This window comes from Bos taurus, chromosome 10 (assembly GCF_002263795.3).
Source record: "Bos taurus isolate L1 Dominette 01449 registration number 42190680 breed Hereford chromosome 10, ARS-UCD2.0, whole genome shotgun sequence".
In the NCBI taxonomy this organism is placed as follows: domain Eukaryota; kingdom Metazoa; phylum Chordata; class Mammalia; order Artiodactyla; family Bovidae; genus Bos; species Bos taurus.
In genome coordinates this window covers 90,878,757-90,904,584 of record NC_037337.1, presented here as the reverse complement: position 1 = coordinate 90,904,584, position 25,828 = coordinate 90,878,757, and the positions used below count along the sequence as shown (strand labels likewise).

The 25,828-nt window shown below is 42.2% G+C and overlaps 1 protein-coding gene across 15 annotated transcripts in view; it reads right to left on the bottom strand.

Moving 5' to 3' along the window:
* NRXN3 (neurexin 3) overlaps positions 1-25,828 on the bottom strand; it is a 1,815,083-nt gene that overhangs the window by 197,826 nt on the left and 1,591,429 nt on the right. For all 15 annotated transcript variants that reach the window (XM_059890636.1, XM_059890635.1, XM_059890634.1 and 12 more), the window contains 1 exon segment: positions 13,568-13,739. In XM_059890636.1, the coding sequence (XP_059746619.1) occupies positions 13,568-13,739 (172 nt within the window).

Here is a 25,828-nt window from a genome sequence, read left to right as displayed (position 1 = left end):
GCATTAGAGCTTCAGCTTCAGCACCACTCCTTCCAATAAATATCCAGGGTTGACTGGCTTGATCAACCCTGGATCAAACTTGACTGGTTGGATCTCCTTGAAGTCCAAGGGACAATCAAGAGGGTTTTGTTTAAGTACAGGTAAGTGAATCACTGTTCCAGAGATGCAGCCCTCCACTTCTTTATCCTGAATTAACCTCACCACTAGGTCTACGCTACTCTACATAGAAGTATTGTTTATTCTCTGTGTCTCTTGGGATCAAACTCACCTACTTAGAGATTATCTTTCTCCATTATTCCAAATAGAGATGACATAGCCCATATAATAAAGCTTATGGATCAGTAAAAACAGAGCTATAGTTTCAAAATATGCATAATCAAGACCAGGGTCTCCCACCTACAACAAAGTAGCAAATCTGACTCACCACAACTTGATTTAAATATCTTTCTATCAGAACACAGCCCTGCTCATTCATGTATTTGTGTATTACGCATTCATGTATTTATGTATGGTCTACGGTCGGTTTTTCACCATAACAGCAGAGTTAAATAGCTACAACAAAGAGCTTATGACCCCCAAAGACACTAACATTCATTATTTGGCCTTTTACAGAAGAAAGTTGCTCTAAATAAAGGTATCAGGTCTCCATCGTTGTTGTTCAGTTTCAAAGCCATGTCCAACTCTTTTCTGACCCCATGGACTCTAGCCCACCAGGCTCCTCTGGCCATAGGGTTTCCCAGGCAAGAACACTAGAATGGGTGGCCCTTTCCTTCTCCAGGGGGTCTTTCGGACCCAGGGACCAAACTTGTGTCTCTACACTGGCAGGCAGATTCTTTATCACTGAGCCACCAGGGAAGTCCATCAGAGTCTCCATGCCCATATTCAAATAAAAGTTGGCCCTATCAACCACCAGCTGTATGATACTGGAGAGGATGTTCCTTAATCTCTCTGAGCCTCCGTTTCTTCATCTCTAAAATGGGAATAATAACAGAATCTCTTTCCAGGATGCTATAAGAAGGATTCAATGTGACAATCCAGGAAGCTGGCACAGAATAAGTACTACGTCAGTATTACCTATTATTAACTAATATCATTCCTCTAAAATCCTTTATGCAAGGATATTTTGTACTCTCCTCATTCCCTTCTCCAGGATACACAGCTCTGAAACACTGGTAGACATTTGGAATGAAGACTTCACCCTTGAACTCCGAGAAAACCACAGTTCTATGATGTGATTAAAATGAAGACAAATCAAGTTTAATTAAACATTGAGACTGGCAATTGTGCTTCGGCCAGAAGCACATTTCTAGTAAGTGTTTAATAATGTGATTACAGAGTGTACTGCATACACTGGGGTGTGAGAAACAATAGTGTATTTGCATGTGAATATACATCTGTCAGCCAAATGAATTGCAACTCCACGTATAGTACAAACTGGAATGCTCCTGGGAAACAGATGGAAAAGTTGGGTAACAGAAAGGGATAGGAGTGTAGGAATGAACACATTTGTGTAGAATCCCAGTGTTGACACTTCCCAGTCCTGTGACTGAAAGAAATGTGCTCAAACTCCCCACACCCTGGTTTATTCATCTGTAAAACAGGGAGATTCATATTTCTCTCTTGCAATCAATGGACAGATTACACTAAGTGAAAACAATCTATGAATGTGGCCAGCCTATCAGTGGTCTCAGTTCGAAGGTGTAAGCTGTCAAGTCACAGTTTTATGCTTGTGTCTGTAGACACATGTCTGATAAGTGTTAGTCGCAAAGAGTCGGACACTACCGAGTGACTAACACGTATCAGACGCCTGTCTAGGTAGAGGGACAGAGTTCATTAGCGTTATCCTAGAGAGCCCAAGGTTACAACCTGAATTCCATCCCATACCCACCCTTGTATGGTCCGCAGGCTCCATCAGACACATTCATGTGCCACTGAACCCTGTTCTTGCCTGACTGATAGCACTCTGTTGCACTCTTTGGAACTGCAGGTGGAGTGTAGCACACAGAAGCATTAGGTTCGCCTTCTAAGAGTCACAGACGGAAGTTCCAGATCTTCATGGACTAACTTATGACCCAGGGAGTTAATGTCATAAACCTCCAAATTCCATTTGCAAAGTGATGATAAGAATAGCCTCTCCTTAGGGCGACTGTGAAGATTTAATCTAAGAACCATGTTTAGTGCCTGACACAATAACCACACAATCAAATTTAGGTTTAATATTACCTTGCTTCGGTACGTGCAATTCTCTTCTACTAGACTATGGAATCCTTGAGGGTCTGAGTTGGTTTTGTTCCCATTATACACCCATCATCTAGCATGGATTCATGTGTAAAGTAGACTTTGAATAAATATTTGTTGAACAGTGAATGAATGACTGCATAAAGAGATCACTCCACTCAAATCCACTCCACTGATGAGAAGGAGGATTAGCAATCTTTTTAATATACACGGCAACATAAGTTAATAAAAAGACTTTTGAAGTGCTTCTGCTATTTGAAAATGTGGTATAAAATTTTTTTCTGGTCCATCGTCCACTTACTTCCATCACTGGTTTTGATATAACCTTTCACCTTTGGCTTTAATTATCATTTTCTAATTCTGCACCTGGTCCCTAAGTGTCCTTATGCAGCATTGCGTATCCATCATTCACATTTGGCAAACCCCTCCATCCAGGCCAACACAGTGTCAGGGACTTACCGTAAAGCTGTAAAAGTACCATGTGAAAAATTAATGCATCTCATGGAGCAAAGTGTGACTATCACTGGGAATCTAATCCAGTCCACGATAATTCCATGAACTGAAGATGAAAAGTCCCTTTTTGTCCTTGACTCATCTGTCCTTCCTTCTCTGACCCTCCTTTCCCCTTTCTTCAGGCTGCTGGGGTATTGACAGGGATTTAAGCGGAGTGGAAGGTCTTTATCTCTTTGAGATGAGCTGCAATATGATTACAATCGATTGAGTGATTTACAGTTTAGAGCGCCTTTCATTACCTCTGTGCTCTATAGAATTATAAACGACATCCTGTATGTGAATATATATTATTATTATTGGATATTTATGTACTATCTTCCTCTGAGAAGCTAAGAATTCCTTTTTTAGGCTTTAAATAACTGCAGGGACCCTGTAAAACTTGTGCAAAGCTTAAATTGAGGAGACTGAAAATTGGAAAGTTTTCCTATAAATAAAGCTGTACACTTGGGTGAGTGTTAGGACGTTTGCTGCTAACATAACTCTGGGGCAGAGAGAAAATTGTGTTTTAGCTTAGGATAATAATTCTAGATTTTCATAATTAAAGACAAATTCTGCAGGCCATAATTTCATTTACTGCTGGAGCTTCTCTGTGACAATTGGACAAACAAAAACTTGTAATTCACTTGGCCCAGCTTTGGAATTATGCAATATTTGATGACTGTTTTAATTCAGAATAATTCTTGTTGTTATTAAGGCCTTGCATAGAGTAAGATGTTATTAGTATTTTTATGTCACACTATCTCAAATGAGCATAATTTGAAAATCACATTAAATTGTGACCATGCTCTAATTCTAAGCTTCAAAGGATCATTCCATGGATCTGGTTTAATAAAAATGTACTCATTATTCATAGAAATTAAGAAATCATTTTTCTTAGATCCCTACTTAAATAGTGCCTAGAAGTGACCCTCAAATTTCTTATTCTTATTTCATTAAGTTCCTGGACTACAATATGTATAATATTTAACTTATGGGTAAATAAACAATTTTCATGCACCTTTTAATTAGTAAAAATTCAGCTTCTTCAAATCCCAAGATAGTCTATTGAAGATTAGAAAAACATAAACCAGGACTTAAGACTAAGTGGACATCTCATAAAGTCCTGTAGAATTTTCCACGAAAATTATTCTTCTGCTCAACAAATGTCTAGACTCAAAGTACTGCCCTGTTCACAAATGAATTCTATTAAGTTACTATAATTGCTATCATGTTATATAATAGAACGTTTCATCATTACAACAAGCTCCTTTGTGTGCTACTTATTTTATAAATAACCTTGAGTCATGTGTTAGCTTAATGTCTCAGAAGCATACGCCACGTGTCTCTGTGCCCATGTCACATGTGTCCATGGGTACCTCTCCCTCTACTGGAAATATTCTTCTCTTCCATAGGATGATTACATATATATGTATGATCATATGTAAATATATAATTTACATATGTCTATGTACACATCTTTGTCTTTTTTGTCTTCTGGGTGGTTATGTTTAATTTTAGCATTAGCCAGAGGCCCACAGTTTGCTTGAAACTCTTATCAGCTTCTAAGAGACATTTACAGGGAGAGAAAGGCTCTAGGTTTGATAGCGGTAATTGTATTTAACTTGTAAGATACAAGGCTATTTATCTTGTGGCTGGGAACTCACAGAAGAGAAAGGAGGTTTGCCTGATAAAACAAAAATTAAAGAAAAAAATACTAACCACTCTCTCACCACTCTGTCTTTCTCCAAGAAAGACCATGAAACAGTAAAACAGACTTTCACCTAGTGAAGCTCTTCCCGTCTGCTTAGATATGTTGCCAGGAGGTAAAAGAGGACGGTGAAAGGAAACAGCCTCCAAGTCCCCAAGGCCTGAGCGATGGTGAACAGGAAGGCAAGTGTCACAAATGCCCAGGGAAGTGCTGACTTCTAACTTGGCAGAAATTGAAAACTGAACTTGAGAGAAAGCTTCTAAATTGTCCAGACTTGGGATAAGTTGAGAATTTCTGGGGCTTCTCAGTGCCCCCGGAAGAAGCAGTGTGATGAAACCATACAGCTCTCAAGTAGGATGGTCTTGGATCATAATAACAGCTTGCTACATGAGCCAGCTAAGTACCTGAACTCTCAGAACTGTTCCTCTGAAAAATGGGGACAGAATGACCTTGACCTTGAGAGTTACATTAGGGCTAAGATACTGAACATGAAGTAGGGAGTGTGTGGTAAATGCTCAACCAAGAGCAACTATCACCATCTGGATAAGTTTGGCTTAGAGATGCTGGCATCTCCATTTACTCCATCTCTGGGACAACGACCCTATAAATTGGATGGAGCACATGTGTAGGACTTCCCTGTAGCTCAGACAGTAAAGAATCTGCCTGCAACACAGGAGACCCCAGGGGTTCGATCCCTGGGTTGGGAGGATCCCCTGGAGAAGGGAATGGCAACCCACTCCAGTATTCTGGTCTGGAGAATCCCATGGATGGAGGAGCCTGGCAGGCTATATCCGTGGGGTTGCAAAGAGTCAAACAAGACTGAGTGACTGACATTACTACTTTATATTATGCCAGTGACTGAGTAATGACAAAATGCGTTAGATGCATTCAGGAGGTACAGGAAGGTAAATGTGCATTGTCTTATCAATGGTGTAAATAAAGATTTATATTATATAAAAGAGAAAGAAGGAAATAAAAGAGTATATTCTAGTCCCACACTGTCCAATACCAGTCACCAGTATCAAAGTGTTAGCCTGAGACTTGAATGAAAAATGTGTTTGAAGTGAAGTGAAGTCGCTCAGTCATGTCCGACTCTTTGCGACCCCATGGACTGTAGCCTACTAGACTCCTCTGTTCATGGGATTTTCCAAGCAAGAATGCTGCTTCTCTCTCACTCTCATATATGTGTGTATGTGTGTGTGTCCCACATATATATATATGTGTGTGTGTGTGTGTGTGTGTATGCATATACACATATATGTACATATGTGTGTGCGTGTATATATATATATATATATAATTAATTTTTTTTCACCAAAGACAAACCCTAGGAAGTTGAAAGACTCTTGTAAATAGAAACTCACCTACCTCTGAATCCTAATTCATTCCTGACAAATTGGAAAAAAAATATGGCAACTGGGTTGACATTTCCTTCTCCAGATCTTCCAGACCCAGGGATTGAACCTGGGTCTCCTGCATTGTAGGCAGACGCTTTACCATCTGAGCCACCAGGGAGGTGGATTTAAAGGGATTTAAATCCCTAAGTGCTTAGGACAGAATAATTGCACAATAAAAATAAACCTTCAGGACCATACAAGTACACTGCAAGCGTGGCTAGGTGTGGTTAGCGGCTGCCACATTGAACAGCACTGGCATGCACTCTGAATGAAGAAAAGAGATATTCCTAGCTTTCTAAACATCAGTGATTTTCAAACCTACCTGCACACAGAATCACCTAGGGAGCTACCTAAAATACTGATGCCTGGACCAGCGCTTCTCAAGTTTTACTGTGCGCAAGAGTCACCTGGGGACCTTGTCCAATTCAGATTCTGATTCAGTAGATTTAGGGCCCAAGAGTCTGCATTTTTAACAAGCTCTCAGGTGATACTGAAGTTGCTGATGCCTGGGCCACACCCCAGACCAGTTAAATTCGATCACCTGGGCCTGGGGCCTGGGCACCCAGAGAGTTTTAAAAATTCCCAAGAGAATCTCATTTGCAGCCAGGTTAAAGAATGCTGCTTCTCTCTCACTCTCATATATGTGTGTATGTGTGTGTGTCCCATATAGATACATATATGTGTGTGTGTATACGTATATACACATATATGTACATATGTGTGTGTGTGTGTGTGTATATATAATTAATTTTTTTTCACCAAAGACAAACCCTAGGAAGTTGAAAGTCTCTTGTAAATAGAAACTCACCTACCTCTGAATCCTAATTCATTCCTGACAAATTGGAAAAAAAAAAAAAAAGACTGTTTAGCCACCCAAGTATTTAGCATACACTGGTTTGATCAATTAATTGATACATCTTGTGATCAAATGTTTGAAGAACTTATTGCAAGGTGGTTTTAAAATATACTTAGCAATGTTCGAACACCTTTATTAAGTGAGTCTCTCTATTTGATGCTATAGCTCTACAGTCTGGAAACCATGCTCAAATATGGCTTTCCCTTTGGGTTGAGTTTATACTTCTTATTCCCTTTGCAGGACTTCACTATCTATGTTTTTTCTCCAGTTGAACTGAAAGTAACACTCGTCCTGAACGGATGAATGAGCAGGTAGATGGGGCTTGTTTTAATGTGTGCTTCAACTCTGGCAAGGCCTCAAATGTTTGCAGGCAAAGATGAAAGAAAAGGAAAGAAAACCTCCTGGCTAGGAATTAATGAAAACCCAAGGCCTGAGAAATTCCAGCATCATGTCAAGCACACAGACTTGTTTTTAACCCTTCAAAGTCTCAATTATCTAGGATGAGAGGTGAACAACAAAAAACCTCTCTTATCCCCATGTATGCTGTCTAAACAATGAAGGGATAATAAGCATTTGAAATAAAATATGTTGAAGACTTTCTTTAACTCAGTAATTCTCAACTGGGGCAGCATATCCCCCAGGAGACATCTGATGTTCGTGGAGATGCTACTGGAATAAAGTGGGTGGAAATCAGGGGGTCCTGCTAAACATCCCACAATGCACAGGGCAGCCATCACAGCAAAGGATTATCCAGCCCTGAATCTCAACAGCACCAAAGCTGAGAAATCCTACTAACTAAACAAGCTCAGGCAAGGACTTCTATTTGAGAAATACCTTAATGAAAAAATAAAAATGAACATCTCATGAGTTAGTGTCTGTATCAGTAAAATGATGACTCGGAGAAAGAGGAAAATGAGAAAGAAATTTGAGGAAGTGCAATCTGAGAATGAGGACGGCAATCTTGGGTCTGCCCCTCAAGTTGTGTGTTACTGGGTAAGTTATTTTGACTTTCAGAGACTCAACAATCTAACCTTAATATGAGTATGGTGGTAATAATACTAAACCCAGTTCCCTCATAGGAGGGGATCAGGAGTAAAGGCAGAGAGGCATAGGAAGGTGCTTAGAGCATCAGTAAGCACTACGTGTGTGCTAAGTCACTCAGTCGTGTTCGAGTCTTTGGGACCTTGCGGACTGCAGCCCACCAGGCTTCCCTGTCCATGGGATTTTCCAGGCAAGAACATTGGTGCTTAGCCCCTTCAGTCATGTCCGACTCTCTGTGACCCCATGGACCATGGCCGGCCAGGCTCCTCTGTCCATGGGATTCTCCAGGCAAGAACACTGGAGTGGGTCGCCATTTCCTACTCCAGGAAGCACGATAGCAATAGGGTCGCCATTTCCTTCTCCAGGAAGCACGATAGCAGTAGTTTATCTATTCATTTAGCTTTTACTTTCAATCCCTATTAAAAAAAGGTTCTGTGGGACTTGACGCATTCAAACATAAAGAAAGAGTTTTCTGATCCAGTGTCCTTGAAGGGGAACCACGTCTACATCTTTTTTCATGTTCTGAGTTGGATGGTCAGACAGGATTGGAGCATAGGTCATTGGTGGGCATTCTACTGAATGAGGAAAGGGCATCGAATCAAGAGCACACCAATGAACTCGGTGTACACGTCAGCAGAGGAAGGACACTGAGACTCTACTCTTTTCAGCACCGCCTGCCATGGGAAGATGGGGAGGCTCACACACTGAAGCTGCTTATCCATCTTCATTTTCCAGGAAGCCTGGATCTAGAAAAGTCCCATCACTGAACCATGTTCCGGGTTCTGAAAGCCCTGATGACACCAGCTCCTGAATCCCAACAGCAACCCCTATTCACAGCAGAGAAAGGATCTTGAATAACCCCAGTCTGCTGAGCCTCCCAGGGGATCTAGAGAAGGCGCTAAGTCGTGCCCGACTCTGCAACCCCATGCACTGTAGTCTGCCAGGCTCCTCCGTCCATGTGACTTTCCCAAGAGTACAAGAATGGGTTGCCATTTCTTTCTCCAGGGGATCTTCCCAACCCAGGGATCGAACCCAAGTCTCTCGCATTGCAGGCAGACCTTTTACCCTCTGAGCCACCAGGGCATCCAAATGCTATTTGAGCATTGAATTTACAAAGGAGAGTAGTATCTATTAGAGAGTCAATCAACTTGTTCCCCACTGCCAAAATTACTTGTGGCTCCTGTAGAAAGTGAAAGTGAAGTCGCTCAGTTGTGTCTGACTCTTTGGGACCCCATGGACTGTAGCCCGCCAGTATCCTCTGTCCATGGAATTCTCCAGGCAAGAATACTGGAGTGGGTTGCCATTCCCTTCTCCAGGGGATCTTCCCAACCCAGGGAGCGAACCCCGGTCTCCTGCACTGCAGGCAGACTACCGTCTGAGCCACCAGGGAATCTGGAGCCTGGCTAAAATTAATTCCTCACGCTCGACTCGCCTTTCACTTTCCCTCCCTTGTCCCCTCCACCACATTGTGTCAAGACAGCAATTAGAGGCTTTATAAGGAACATCTGTCAGTGCCTGGGTGATAACTCTGGGCCGATTTTTCTTTTATTGCCCTCTCCTGTTCCTTAGCCTTTCTATTTTCAGGTTCAAAGAAAGAAGCTGCTTTTGAGTCAGATCTCCCAGAATTAAGAGATAGAAGATTCTGATGGCTACAGAACTATTTTCATTCTGGAGCCTTCCTGATTCACAAAACGCCAGTGCTACCTGCCATGGGCCCAGCTGGTTTCTAAATCCTTCAGAGTGGGATGTTTCAGTCGAGTCACACAAAATCCTATAAATGTCTGTGAGAAGGTTCTGGAGTTGACCCATTCATCCTGGTGTACAGGGACCTGCTGAGCAAAAAGAGTTTCCTGAGAGCACAGCCTCAGGGTGGGATGATGTCACTGAATATTCTGCAGGAGCACCTCTATATTTCTCTCCTGTTTAAATGGTAGCTTTAGACAAGTAGCACAACTTGACCCCTCTTGGTGGTTTCTAGACTTATCCCTAGCAGTAACAAGAAACAGGGTCACTTGTAGAGATGTGGATGGACCTAGAATCTGTCATACAAAGTGAAGTAAGTCAGAAACAGAAAAAAAAAATCATATATTAATGCACATATGTAGAATCTAGAAAAATGGTACAGATGAATCTATTTCCAGGACAGGAATGGAGGCACAGACATGGGGAATGGACACGTGGGCGTGGAAGGGGGAAAGAGGAGAGTGGGATGAATTGGGAGATTAGGACTGACGTATACACATGACCACTGTGAAATCGATTGCCAGTGGGAAGCTGCTATGAAGCACAGGAAGTTTGGCTTGGGGCTCTGTTTTGACCTAGAGGGGTGTGGTGGGGGAGGGTGGGAGGGAGATTCAAGAGGGAGGGGATATATGTAAACATACAACTGATTAACTCTGCTGTACAGCAGACACTAACACAACATTCTACAGCAATTATACTCCAATAAATAAATTTTAAAAAAGAAGAAGATGGCTTGGGGAATGGATGACTATATCACTTCTGCAGAAACTATATCAAGATCTTGACCAGGTGGCTTTGTTCTTTGATACCTAGATACAGAGGGCATTTTGATCTTATGGTTGAAAAATAAACAAATATTGCCAGATTGCTCTAATGGAGCTTTAAATTTAGTAAAATGGATCCTTTCAGTAGCACAGGAAAACAAGAGGGAGAGAAAATAAGGTATCCAAAACTGAAAAGGTGAGACCCTCTTAGGAAGTCCTAGTCCAACTAGAAAGCTAACTTCCCAAAGCCATTTCCAATCTAGGTAACGGGGAAAAGTGACAGCTCCTTTAAATACTCAGTATTCTTCCAACTGCTTCAGGGAAGCACATTACCATTGTTGTTAGCAGGACAGCTTGGCCTCACTACAAATGTGTCTTCCTGCATGGCTAAGAGAACTTGTCTTTTTTAAAAGAGGGTTTTCTACTCCAACCACCTTTGTGTGGTTACTGCATTGATCTTTGTAATATGATACTTTAAGAAAAGGAATAAATATAAGATGACACAAGAAAGATGCTCATTTCTCTCTATTCATTTTCAAAATCTCCTCCAATTTGCTATGGGACGAACATTAGAAATGGTGCTCAGCTTGGAATTGGAGAATCTGGTCTCAGTTCTGTCCCTCATTTAGTATTCTCTCATGACCTTAGAAAAAAACACAATATCTCCCCGGGTTTCATTTTAAATCTGAAATAGAGAATAAAGATGCCTACCCTGCCTAATTTACAGGCTATTGAATGAAGTGGTCTGTTTGAGTGAATATGTAATAGTAAAAAATGCTAGTCAAATGTTTGGTAATCCTCATAGCTAACATTCACTGAGTAATGACTTATCTGCCCCAGCATTATGTAGGATATTTTACACGTATATTCACATTAGCCCTGGAAAGTAAGTATTATCATCATCCCGTTTTATAGACTAGGAGACAGAGACTTGGGAGGATCACCATCATGATTAAGGTTTGGGACTGGATCACCAAATAGGAGGAATGAGCCCTTATCTAGAGAACTAAGAAAGTGGGGAGAGTAACAGAGGAGAATGCGGGGAGAAAGAATCTGACGTATTTTTGAAAGCATTATAGAGCCCCTCAGAGAAAAAAATCAGAACTGTTAGAAATTCTTACACGTATTTTACAGTTGTTATGTTTTGAATTATATGTGGGGACATGTGCCAAACATTTCAATGCTTAGGGCGTTTCAAGGTCTTAGCCTAGCAGGCCTTGGAATTACAGCTAACGGGACCAGGTCCCAGCTCCAGCCAGTTGACTCCAAAGCCCATACTTATGACTGCTATACTGTACATGTCCTGCAATAATAACACATATTATTACTAAATAAGTTACCAACAGTTACCAGTCATAATGGTTTTCAGTGGGAAGCAATGCCATTAAAGAAAAGTTTATCCTGTTTTGAAAACATAGGAAGCAACCCATAATTTGGAACTAAAGATGCAAAGAGATAGGCATACAGCTAGGGTGACTGGTTTTCTTACATATATGTGGCTTTACAAATGGCCATTAAAGAGCCTGCTCACTGCTAGCAGCAAACTCCTGAATTCCGTTTTGGCTCAGGGCAAGTGTTAGCATCAGTTTAGAATCTTTGAAATTCCTAATAGAAACATAACAATCCCTACAGCAGCAGTGGCAGGGCCAATGATAATATGCACGGAGAGGGATTGATTTTTTCCTATGAACAAATGAACAGTTTTTAAGATTTCAGGCTATTTTGATGGCTCCCACTCCTCAGCCCCTGGAGCTGAAGCAAGAAGCATTTAAAAATCAGATCTATTAGTGCCTGGTGAATTTGGATGATGCTGAGAATTCACAGTAGCTGCTAACACCTCTGGCTTTCCTCAAAGGCTCAATGATAAACACAGAAGGTCATTTTTGTGCCTATAATAATCTGAGAAGTGCTAAGAGTATGTTGAGAGGCTCCCAGCAAAGACTGAGCTGGATACTGTATGGTCAGATGGATACTGAGATGGTGGATAAGTGAGTGGATGGGCTTTGTGCTTCAGTACTTTGGGGGTCTTGTATGTTCATCTGTGAATGCTTCCATATTTCTTAATCCAGACATAGGAAGACTATGGCTGATAGAGGAAAACCCAGTAGCACAGTTATTTCTGATTGGCTTTTAAAGAAAAGCAATGCTGACTCAGGCATGAAAAAAATAATCCCAGCCTTCAGTAATGGGACATTCTTAGGCCACAAATAGGCAAATGTACTTTACACATTTCTCTCATGTGTGATGATTATTAGCTAGATGGTTCTTACACTTCTGGAAAGGTGCTTCTGGCTTCCTCACCCCTGGGTCCACCTCACTAAAAAGAAAGTGATAACAGTGAGAAAATCATGGGCCATTTTGGAGTGTAGGAGAGAAAGAGTTAGGCATCACATACACGCCCCCATTAGTGACAAGTTCAATATTCTGGGCTATTCTCTTGTATCCACCAGGTGATAATGCAATGATGAAGCAACAGTCTTTAGCCAAAGAATTTTTCCTCCCATTCTGGGCGTTTGTATGATCAGCATTCAGGCTCTCAGGAGAAGTGAAAGATAAGAGGGAAAGCTAAGGGATTATTTGAACAGTCTTTCTACAGAAGGCAACAACCTTTCTTCCTACTGCCCTTGATTCAGCCATCTGGCCCTGGGAGTTTGCTGGTGAACTTCCCTTGACTATAAAATTTAAACAATTGATGAACCCCTCTCCCTGCTGTTAAAACGCCTGTTAGGATTGATCTCTGAAAATCGAGGTAGGCTAGCATAAGTTAGAGAGAGAGAAAAAAAGGGGGGGGGGCAAAGTCCACCAAATGAATGAAATCCCACCCTGAAATTTTTCTCTTCCTGTTACTCTGACTTGATGCTCCTCAAGTTTAGTAAATTTCCTTTTACAGTCTTTCTGCCATCTCCGGCCATCTGTATGTTCAACTACACCTGATCGAACAGTGCCACAACCATTAATCAATAATCACATTGATTATTCCAAGAGTATGGATACTTGCTTCTATTAGAGATGATAGCCCTTACCCCCATCAGTCATCATTTGCAGTGCCCCAGCAAATCCATAGTCACTGTATTGGGTATGAGCCAGTCAGGCACTATTAATCAGACAAAAGAAGTATTCAGTGCATAGTTGGGAAGTCTCCAGAAGCTCCTATCCTGAACCCAGTCCTAAAGAAATACTCAATAACTTAGCTTCTCATCAAAAAAAAAAAAAAATGATGTGTGCTTAATATTCAGTGTTTTCATGATCTGGTGACAGTCGTGAGAAAGTCACCAGTTGGAGGCAAAAACGGGAGAACGAGAGTCTGGTCATCGAGGGTCAAACGTACCTGTGGGATAGTGCTCGTTCACTGGCCAGTTATCCACCTGCAGTGTGGCATTGCCGCCGTTCCTGGTGAAGCGCACCACGTGGTACTTGCCATCGTTTACCGGAGTCCTCTCCTCTTTGATGGAGATGTCAACTGTGCCAATATTGAAGACAACTCCGATCTTCCCCTGTTCCTACAATAAAGAGACACAAAAGGCAAGTCACCACCAACCGCAAGGCTTTCTCCCTTTCAAGTTGATCCAAAACTAACAATGAATCTGTAGGTACCCCAGAAAGAGCTGTCAGCTTGAAGTTAATAATAGTATCCTACATTTCTCCATGGGCTTTCATCCTGAACATAAAAGCCAAAGGTACAAAACCACCCAAATTGCTCTCAGAGGCTGCACTGCACAGGTTACATCATTTGATTGCCCTCAACAGATATCAAAGCCGGAACCACAGAACTACCGAACAAGTGAGGAAGGACACTGCAAGGTTCTGGGAGATGAATTAGGCCTCTTTTTGAGAAAAGGCTAATCAGACACTGAATTGTAGGTTCCCTCACAATTCAGATTTAGGATTAAAAGGGAAATACAAGGCTGCTTGCACTCTGGGGGACAATCAAGACCCAGAGGAGGTGTACACAGTGGTTAAGAGCCAATTCCATAGAAGGCGGCCCTGCAGGTTTACTCCTGGTGACACGTTCTGCAGGTTGAAAGAATTTGGAGAATATATCCTCAGGGGAGGCAGCTGGAACTGAGCTGGGGTTTCCCGAGTCAGATGCTGGCACTTTTCCTACGCTTGTAGCCCTATTCCTAAGATTAATCCAAAGAGGGACGTAATATTCACTGCTACAACTTTATGTCACACAGCAGAAGAGAACCTCTGCAGCCCTAACACAGACTTCTAGAAGGGAGAACACAATGAATTCCAGAAGGGTAACATTAGGGCAACGAAGGTGATGACTATGGTGGTGGTGGTGGTGACATTATCCAAACCCTGGGAAGTGCCTAGAAACACTGACATGTAAATAACAGTGCTATTAAAAGTCTTGCTCTTCTCCTCTAATAATTGGTTGTGACTAAGAGTTGGAATTACTATTCAGAAGATGACATAGCATCACTGATCAGATATAATCAGTCTCTTGACACCTCTATCAATGTATCAGCATGCAGAGTGTCACGGAGAAGGCAATGGCACCCCACTCCAGTACTCTTGCCTGGCAAATCCCATGGACGGAGGAGCCTGGTGGGGTTGCTTAGCAGTCCATGGGGTCGCTAAGAGTCGGACACGACTGAGCAACTTTACTTTCACTTTTCACTTTCATGCATTGGAAAAGGAAATGGCAACCCACTCCAGTGTTCTTGCCCAGAGAATCCCAGGGACGGGGGAGCCTGGTGGGCTGTCGTCTATGGGGTCGCACAGGGTCAGACACGACTGAAGTGACTTAGCAGCAGCAGCAGCAGGGTGTCAGGAGACATCTTTCTCCATTTCTCTAGTTGTCTGGCTTATTGGTTAAACAGTTGGTTGGACTTTCAAAAATAATAAAATTTAGCTGCAATTCTGATGTTCTACAAGACCGAGTCACAATATTTGTTCCCATAGTCTCTGCTATGCTCTATTTCTTTATATTCAAGAAGGAGGAAGAGGAGGAATAAAGGATGGAGAAGAATATGGGAAAAGAAGTCCAGAATCCACATAAACCAAGACATAGGAGAGATTTCACTGAATGTTAAGTTTATTAATTTGGTTCATTCAATACGTAAATATACTGTTTATTAAGCACTCAATATACACAAAGTTGGGGCTTCCGCTGTGGCTCAGACAGTAGAGAATCTGCCTGCAATGCAGGAGACCTGGGTTCGATCTCAGGGTCAGGAAGATCCCCTGGAGAAAGGAATCACAACCCACTCCAGTATTCTTGTCTGGAGAATTTCAGGGTCAGAGGAGTCTGGAGGGCTACAGTTCATGGTTCAAGTTGCAAAGAGTCAGACATGACTGAGTGATTAAACGCACATGTGCGTGCGTGCGCGCACACACACACACACACACACACACACACACACACTTGGAGTCAGTAAGAGTTCTGGTGAGATTTTAGGTACTGGTTTCCATGTAGTTTGCCACACGTCACTTATTTTCCCAGAAGACAGGCTTTCCTCAACTAGTCAATTTTCCTTTAGTATGTGAACACATCTTGTGCCCAACAAAAGAATGAGTAAGGATGTCGGACTTTTAGTCTTTAAAAGCAGGAATCTAGACTCCTTTCAGCATGCAGGGATACTTAGAAACATCACTGCTTCTTTGTACCCTGACAGTGCAGCATGTGATATAAAGCGATGTCTGCAATGTCCATGTTCTGTTCTCTGGGAGAAGTAATTCAGTTGCCTCCCCAAATGGATACTAAACATACTCATTTTCTTAAGTTTTTAAGAAACAAGATTGCTTCAGTCCCTGCGTATTGTGACAGTGTGGTCTCAGCTTTGCTTTGCTTTCCTATCTCTATCTCCGGCAATAAAAAAGTACCTACTATTAAAACATGACGCATGCGTAAATGAACCAGATGATGGCTTCCTTTGCATCTTTCATGCCCATAATTCATAGTATTATGATCCATTTTATTCTTTCTCCTTAATTCTCTGGGAATGTAGGCATGACAACATGACTTTTCTGCTTTTTCTTACTTAAAGAGTTGGCATGAACTTCTAAGGGGTGTGTGTGTGTGTGTGTGTGTGTGTGTGTGTTGGTACCTAATCATCCCCAAGCCTAAACGAGCAAGGCTATAACAACCTGTGTCTTGCTAAGTCACTTCAGTTGTGTCTGTAGCCTGCCAGACTCCTCTGTTCATGGGATTCTCCAAGGCAAGATCCTGGAGTGGGTTGCCATTTCCTCCTCCATAACAGTAACCTTTTTAGCAGAACTGAAGGACTAGGCGAGTTAAGAAACCACGACTGCAGATACCATCACTCCACTGCCCACCCCATGTGGGCTGTTGATTGCATCACTGTTCTTCTATAAAAAACCACCGTATAAATCCTGGATGCGTGGAATGGACGGTTGGTGATTCAATTCACCTCAGAGTCACTAATTAATCAGGGATGGAGAACAGTTTTAGGGGGAGAGAGGAGACCTTGAAACCAGCCTTCTGCAGCTTTTCAGCAACAGCAGTGGCAAAGTACAGTTCTGGCTCACTGAGTGGTCTGATGGGCGAGATATGTTCACTTGGGCAGCTTTTCTGCAAGATCCATAATAGATTCAGGCAAAAGAAAAGATTTAATCTCTGCCAGAATAAATATTTGGTCCTTATCTTAGGCACCACACGTTTGCCATTGCAATCACTGTTTTGGAGAGGTCTTCTTAATCCTGCTCGCACGCTGCCCCTGTCAGGGGAGACCCTCACCCACGTTTCATTGTGTTTCCTGCAGTGGTAAATGTGGCTGTGCTGGACCTCAGATGTGGTCTCTTCCCTCGCAGTAATAAGATTTCATTACTGCAACCCCCTCGTCATTTGTCTCGGGACCACAGTGGCATTATAATCCGTGGCTAACTGCTTTGTCTCAGTTCATTACAGACTTGGTGGCAAATACTCATACAGTTGCCCAGGCTTGAATCCATCACGCTCAGCTGCCATGAAAATAAACTCTGCTGGCACAGGTGTCCAGAAAAGAGAAGATGTGAAGGATAAAAGACATTGGCTTTGGAGTCAACCCTGACTAATCTTGGGCAAGTCATTTAACTTTTCTGAACCCACGTCTTAATAAGATATTATGGGGACAGGAGACCAGTTTTATATACTTTGGAGGACTGTTATAAAATGATAATATGATAATCATGAATGTCATGAGAGTCATGATTTCATAACTGAAATGACATGATTAATATGATAATACTTCATAAATAATAAAATATTATACACACATACGAGATACATGAAAATAGGAGAATGAACCATCCAATCATTTGACCATTTAAAACAGTCTGTGATTACTAGAGAAACTAATTGGTTCAATATGATAAACATAGCTTTTAGCATCTCTTGGTTCATACAATACCACTGACTTTAAAAATATATGACCTTGGGCAGGTTGTTTAACTTCTGATAGTTCTTCTGTAAAGGGACGAATGGAGGACTTTGAGAAGAATACACCTGTGTGAAGCACATGGTATATGGCTGAGTATACACTGCTGCTGCTATGCTGCTAAGTCGCTTCTGTCATGTCCGACTCTGTGCGACAGCACAGATGTCCCATAGATGGCAGCCCACCAGGCTCCCCCATCCCTGGGATTCTCCAGGCAAGAACACTGGAGTGAGTTGCCATTTTCTTCTCCAATGCTTGAAAGCAAAAAGTGAAAGTGAAGTCGCTCAGTCTTGCCGACTCTTAGCAACCCCGTGGACTGCAGCCCACCAGGCTCCTCTGTCCATGGGATTTTCCAGGCAAGAGTACTGGAGTGGACTGTCATTGCCTTCTCCAGAGTATACACTGGGAGCTCCATAAATGTCAGTTGCTTTTTATCTTTCTTTCCCCTCGTGAGTGTAGCTGAATGTAGAGGCATAAACCTAGGACTGATTGGTCTGGCAACATTGTTATTAAGGAATATTGTAGAAATAAATGTACTATGCTGTGCTTAGTCGCTTCTGACTCTTCGTGATGCTATGGACTCTAGCCTACCACGTTCTTCTGTCCATGGGGATTCTTCAGGCAAGAATACTGGAGTGGGTTGCCATGCCCTCCTCCAGGGGATCTTCCCAACCTAGGGACCGAACCCAGGTCTCCCACATTGCAGGTGGACTCTTTACCATCTGAGCTATCAGTGAAGCCCAGAAATAAATGTAAATTTTAGCAAATAGAACACTAAAAAAACAAGATTTGCACAGTTGATTTTCTACCACAATTTGGTAGTGTCTCTCTCTACACATTCCTTGGTCCCTTTTATAAGCCTCTCCAAGATAAGCAAAGTGTAGCTGCAAAAAACAGCATGACTATAAATTTAAATAACTCCACGCCCTTCACCACTAAAGTTGCTACCAAGGCAATCATTTCAATCTATGTTTCTCCTTGATATTAAATACAAAGACAAGTGGTAAATCAGAAGACATTACCAAAGAATCCTCAAGTGCATTCAGGAAAAAACTGAACAGTATAGAAAACAGCTGTCTTTAAACTGTCAGTAAGTCATTCTTCATCAGTAATGACTCTTTATGAGCCCACCTGGTTCCTCAAATTAGTCTAGCTCCAGCTTTCCGATCCCTCATCAACCAAATCACAGTTACTGCTATGGAGAAGACCCTAGAGATGCTACAATACTGGAGTCAGATTTCAGGAGCAGGAATGCACATGGGCAAGAAAAATCCTCAGGGTTAAAGGTCTCCTTGAAGGAGATCTCTTCATTCATTCCAGAGTGCCCCAGAGGACGGCAGAATCCACCGGCTGCTATTTTGGAAAACTGCAGTTGAAAGAAACAGAACTGGGGCCCTCAAACATATGCCATGATGATATTGAGAAAGTGGTTCTCAATATCTCAACTTCTGGCTTCACGTGGAATTTGTGAGTTCAGTGTTAGGTGATCACACATGATAACAACACGTATGGGAGCCCTCTTGGGGTCGGACACTGGGGTCCACCATACTCCTTTCAGAATCCGGGTTATAGTTAATAAAGTGGTCCATGGCACTGTTTTACTACAGTGTAGTTCTCCTCCACCATGGGCACATAGGAAGAGAAATTCTGGGTCCTCTCGTGGTAGTGGGGCCAATGGACCAGTGTTGGCCAATGAAATCAGGTGTTGGCCAATGAAATCAGGTGTTGGCCAATGAAATCAGGTGTTGGCCAATAAAACCCTGAACCATCCATTTAATTGCTGATGTGAGACCTGCCAGAGTTCTCCCATTTGCTCCGAAGAAGGGCTTCCCAGGTGACTCAGATGGTAAAGAGTCTGCCTGTAATGCAGGAGACCTAGGTTTGATCCCTGGGTTGGGAAGATCCCCTGGAGAAGGGGATGGCTACCTACTCCAGTATTCTTGCCTAGAAAATTCCATGGAGAGAGGAGCCTGCTGGGCCAGACTATAGTCCATGAGTTGCAAAGACACGATTGAGTGACTAACACTTTCCCTGCACCCAGCAAATTCCTGGTAGTAGCTTCTTTGTCAGTCTGGGTCATTGAATGAGGATGACAACAAGCCACAATGCAGCAGACACGGAACATTCGAGAAACAAAGCTTTGTTGCTGTACGCCAGCAAAAATTTGAAGCTGTTTGTCATGGCAACATAACCCTGGCTATCTGGATGATGAACTATGTGCTCGGCAAATAATTTTAATAGAATAATTTTCAAATTCTCACAATTACCCTCCAAAATTTATAGGTTAAAAAGATGAAGATTCAGAGATTTGAGAATTCACACAACTACTAAGAAACATATTTAATATTAGAATACAGCTCTTTCTAACTTTACAACCCATGGATTTTTCACCTTGTTATGTTTCCATTATATGTATTACACGTTGCAACTGAGTTATATATATACGACGGTACACACATTACGTATTTTACACTTTATAATCTGTATAACCTGCCGATCTGTCTGCCTAAAGTACTTGCGTGCATTCCAAATGTAGGAATCCTAACAGGTGCTCAGTAAATGCTTGCTAAATTAATGGATGAGTGAATGAATAATGAATTAGAATGTGTGGTCACGATAGGAAAAAAAAAAAAATTGTGCTAATAAGCTTTTACACCATGGGAAGCTAACTAGGATTTTAACAGTATAGGATGAAGCAGAGAATTGGTTATCTATATTGAGAATTTTTATTTGCAATACATCTTAGGCAAAACATATAGTCTCATTATGCTTTATATACACAACCTAAAAATATAAGAAGTGTTAGTCACTCTGTTGTATCCGACTCTTTGTGACCCCCATGGACTGCACCCCACCAGGCTCCTCTGTCCATGGAATTTTCCAGGCAAGAATACTGGAGTGAGTAGCCATTCCCTTCTCCAGGGGATCTTCCCAACCCAGGGATCGAACCCAGGTCTCCCACATGGCAGGCAGATTCTTTATCATCTGAGCCACCAGAGAAATAAATACAAAAGGATAAGGTACAATTTACTTGATTTGTCAGATAATTTCGACTGAGGGAGGTTTTTATTAAAGATCACTAGAATAAAACACCCTGCATTTAGTAGATCACTCATGGGTTCTTTTAGTCACTATTAATTATCTTTCAGTGAAGACTGTAAGTCCATCCTTCCAATGTTATAGTCTCCTTGTTCTAGACCCAGGATAACTGTGAGATAATAAGCCATTAGTGTGCACTTCTGGTGTACAAAGCCATGTGCTATGAAGGGATTCAAGATCAGGTCTCTCTCAGTAAGTCCAAGATGGAGAATAAACCTATCAGGAATCACTCAAAAGATAAGGTTCCAAGCTGTGCAGCTGGAGATGGTTTGAACTCCAATTAACATCCCATGACAATGACCCATTCTTCTTCCTTCGAGTTTACGTGTGGCTATGTGGCAGGAAGGGCAGGGAGGGAAGAAGAGAAGGTGTGTTCTGGGTCCGGAAGCCTTTATGATTTAGAAGCAGAAGACCCAAGCCCTGTCAAGGTTCTGCATCTTGAGATCCAGCTGATCTGCAAGAGGTCTCAGCTATCTCTATGAAAAATGAGAACAGTATTATACAGACAACAATAATACTAATGCCTGTGTTAGATGGCACTTAAGAGAAATGAATGAAACCTTGGCAGATTATAATGTGCCGCACAGAGGATGCTATAAGCATAATGTTAACAGTGGGGGTGTAGATGGCAATAATAGTAAAGAGAGTGAGGATAACTGGGTGAGAAACAGTATGACAGATGATGGGTGAGTCAGAGGCTTTGGACATGCCCTGTAGGATAGTTCTCCGTGTATCTGAAATGACTGTCTTCCATTCGAGATCATCAACTCCAGCATCTGTACAGATTGTCCCTAGAAAATTCACGTTAAATGGCTTGGAAATAAATTCTATTTTCCTAAATCTGCACGAGTCGCTACGACCTTTGTACCCACCCGGGAAAATTGCATCCACCTTCTCCCCCGGCTACAGCTGTGCTTGCTCCTGTTGTTTTGCTGATGTCTTGTTGCATGAGGTCAATCAATTAAAGCGGATTAGATCCACAGACCGAAATACTAACAGAGGGCCAAGAGAGATAAGACTGATAAATAGCTCAAGACAGCTCCTTCTCTAACTCCAAGCAAATAAGGAAAAAAAAAAAAAAGAGAGAGAGAGAGAGACGGCAAGCATGGATGACAGCTCAGGACAAAAGAACTCTGACCTGAAGAGGGGAAATCAAGGAAGGACAAGGCAGTTGGTGCAAGTAAATAAGCTGTAAGTCAGATCCAGGGCTAGAACAGTCACCGGTCACACACCAGAATCCTGAGTCATCATGTCCTTCAAACCCACTCTGAACATGCACTGTGGATCCACAGACCCCCATGTCACACTGCCTGGTTTGGTAGTTAAGTCTGACTATCAAGCAAAAATTGAAGTTCATTTCCGTAGGAGCCTCCGTGTTGCGCCAGGGCCTGGAGCAGTCTCCTGGCAGGATTCAGGTGACAGCTGGCAGGGCAGTGCTGACTGAAACCCAGTCCAGACTGAACATCTCCTATAAATGCCTTGTTTCTCCTCCAAATCTCTGCCACAGCTGTGAGGAACCACCCAACGGCCTTAATAAAGAGACCTTAAGCCCTGTGCTCACAGTAACAGCAAAATCCTCAAAATGAAGAAGAAGCATTTAAATCACCAAGAATGCTTCCAGAATATCTGACATCTTCCCTGCATACATACAAAGTGTGGTCCTGGGACCTGTAGCATCGGCATGGCTTAGGAACTCATTAGAAATGCCAATTCCTGGATCTAAAACCAGACTGTGAAGTGGTAACTTCAGAGTGGGGGCCAGCAGTCTGCATCTTCACAGGCTCTCCAGGTGGTTCAGACACCTGGTCTGGGGTGTCTCAGGTCTGGGGACCAATTCTTATATGGATGTCTTGGTTCCCCTAGGGCAGTGGTTTCAATTGGGGTAGAGTGGGTGATTTTTGTGCCCAGGGACATTTGGCAATGCCTGGAGATACTTCTGCTTGTCACAGCGGGAGGTGGGGTGCTAATGGAATCTCGGGGGTACAGGCCAGAAATGTTCAATATCTAGCAATGCACAACCAAGAAATGCCTGTCCTATACCACGAATCGTGTCACTGTTGGAAACTGCAGCGGGAAGTACAAAACTTCAGCCACACAACAAACATCCATGGAGCATGTTCTGCCTGACAGAAACCGATCTACAAGCATTTAGATATGCATGATCAGATGGACTTCCCACAATACTCCTCCTATGAGGTGTGTGTGCATGCACATAACACAAACACACACAGCGCACACATGTCCATGAGAGCATGCCTGTGTACGCACAGGTGAAGCTTTACTTATTTCGTATAAAACTGGCTGGCCCTCAGAGCACACGATAAGCCATGAGCATGAGGGGTAATCTGAGTTACTCCTCCTCTATGCTCTATTCCAGTGCCCTTTTTATAGACGTAAATTTGGCAATGCGAGCTCACAGAGCCGGGGAGTGGCAGGCCTGGAACACACGTCCTGCGTTCCGTGTTCTCTGTCTGCTCTTGCAGACATGCATTGCTACTACCCCCGGGAAAGCCTCTATTGCATCCCTGGGTACAACGGCATTAACTGATCATCCCAAATCCATTTTAGTCCCTGACCTCTTCACTACAGCCTAGGTCATTCTAGTCAGTTTCCATGAAGAGGTATAATCAGTTCTAAGTGGGCTTTAAAGGAAAAACTCTGTGTCCTAGAACTAGATATTCTAGCTCAAGGAGGAGCAGCAGCTCCCATAGAAAAGCAAGGCTGGTAAATAAACCACAACCTTTCAAGACCTATTTTGTGATGGTAAGGAAACCTTCATGGATTCTTCAAAGTGCTGTATCTGCCTATCTTTCAAGTGATAGACAGTTAACATTATGGCTTTGAGGAGAGTGGACCTAGGTGAATAATAAACCTCAACCAAGAATTATTGGTTTCATAAACAAAGGATTCTCAGTCATTTCCATAGATTAATTCCCAGGCTAAACCCTATACCTTTTTCTAGCTGAAGAGGAAAATAAAAAAATAGTACACACATTTCAGAACTGAGAGATTTATTACCTTTGGGATTATCAGAAAATACAATGCAGATGATTGCATTTTTTATGATGCCTTTGGAGACTGGGTATGTAGAAGATTCAGGAGGCAGAATGGTCTGAAGTAAAGACCAGCAACTATGGGCCAAATCTGGCTGTTGCCTGTTCATGTAAATAAAGTTTTATTGGGACACAGCTGTGCTCATTCGTTTCTCTGTGGTCTTTGGCTACTGTAGCAACGCAACAGCAGAGCTGAGCAGTTGCAACAGAAAAGTCTGCTGACCCCCATTGTGAAATCTGGCACAATGGACAGCTAGTTATGATTTTTTTTTTACTTTAGTTTTTGACCAAGAGTTTAGGTTAACATGTTCAGAATAACTCAAACACTAGTGGGAGGGTCAAATGGGGAGCCTCCACTGGCTCAACTCAACTATTACTGACAAATAGAGCACATTTCTAATAAGATGAAATATATAAAAATCCATCCAATTGAGGCATAAACTAATCTATTTCAGACCCATTAAGGGTAGTTTAGATACTACAATCAATTCAACATAACTGTTTGAAGGTAGGCAGCTGTGGATACAGAGAAATAAATTTGAGGCTGCTGGCAAAAGCTGATGGTGCCTAGAAGAGGCTGGTAATGGAGGAGATGGAGCAGAGTTGTAAAAGTTATTAAAATTATAATGATATGACATTTTCCTTCTGAAAATGTGTCTGGTTCTGTGGAGTGAATCATGTACATGCTAAAGGCTCGGGACTCTAAAAGCCAACACATATCACTCTGATGCCAGGACTTGAGTTGAATCCATTAGACGGAATGAAAGAAGAGAGTATCACTGCAGCCCAATGAATATCTCAGTCTCCAGGGCTCCCATGCATCTGCAAGACACCTGAGTCCCTTGAGTGATAAATGGTGATTCACAGAGCTCTCTCGGTTTACCTGCAAGGAGAATCGATGGTGTCATCATCTTGGAACGAACATACTGCAATAGAGACTCATTTTTCCTTTGCTAGTTATCGTAAACAAAATGGCCAGCAGACTCTAATATATCAGCGGGGCCTGTCTGCGTTCAGGGACAGTGGTGTGTGTGTGTCCTGGAGATAGTGTTACAGCTTGGTGTTTCATCCAAGTGATGGTTTATGATCCTCCTCTTTGTCAATGATCACCACTGTAACAGTCTCTTTGGGATCTTATCAGTATTTCTAATTCAAAAGGTTCATTCTGACCTACCCCCATTGGCCATAATAAAAGCAAGAGAGGGAAGCAAAAAAAAAAAAAAAGGGAAATTTAAACAAGCTGGCACAAATAAGAAGGCAGGCTTTCTGGCCTCCAAGCTGGTTTCAAAGTCACTGTAGGGGAAAGTAATCCGGGTGTCCCAGCAAAAGTATGAAAAAAAGAACACTTTCCCTGGGGCCCGGGGGAGATGAGTGAAAGTCACCCAAATGTGAAACTTGAAAACGTGTCACAGGGAGATGACTCACGCCTTTGGAAAAGCATCCAACATAGCAGCACTGAGAATTATTTCAAAGCTGCATGATCCTTTGATAGAATAATTAGAAAGCACATCTCCTTATCTTAATTTACTTGAATTTAGTCTTGCTACCAAGCTGTAAAGTGAATACGTCTCACCCGAGTGGGAGAAATACCCCTGAGATACTAGGAAGTTGTTGTTCGTCTATGATCTGGCATGCACTGTGAGCCACCCGGGAGCTAACCACAGCTTCAAATACACAAATTATCCACGGAGTTTATAATAAATCCATGCACAATATGAAGAAGTATTTCTATTATGGCATTTAAAGGGCACAAACATTCCTTATTCTCTCCTTTATGAGTGTGCTACAATTTTATCCACTGATATAAAGATGCTAAATGTTTGCATCCAAAAGTCTAAGGAACACATTGCTAGGGAAATAGAGGTTGTATGTGTGTGCACGCCCACATAGTGTGTGCACATGTGTGTGTTGAAGCAAGACCTTAAAACTTAATGTAGCCCAAAGCTAGTTTCTCAGACCCTCTCCTTCATATTTTAAGTAAAGGGATGCTGATTCAGGAGAACCCAGGCCTCTCTGAGTACATCAAAAAGCAGCTGTAGACAAGCTTTTATC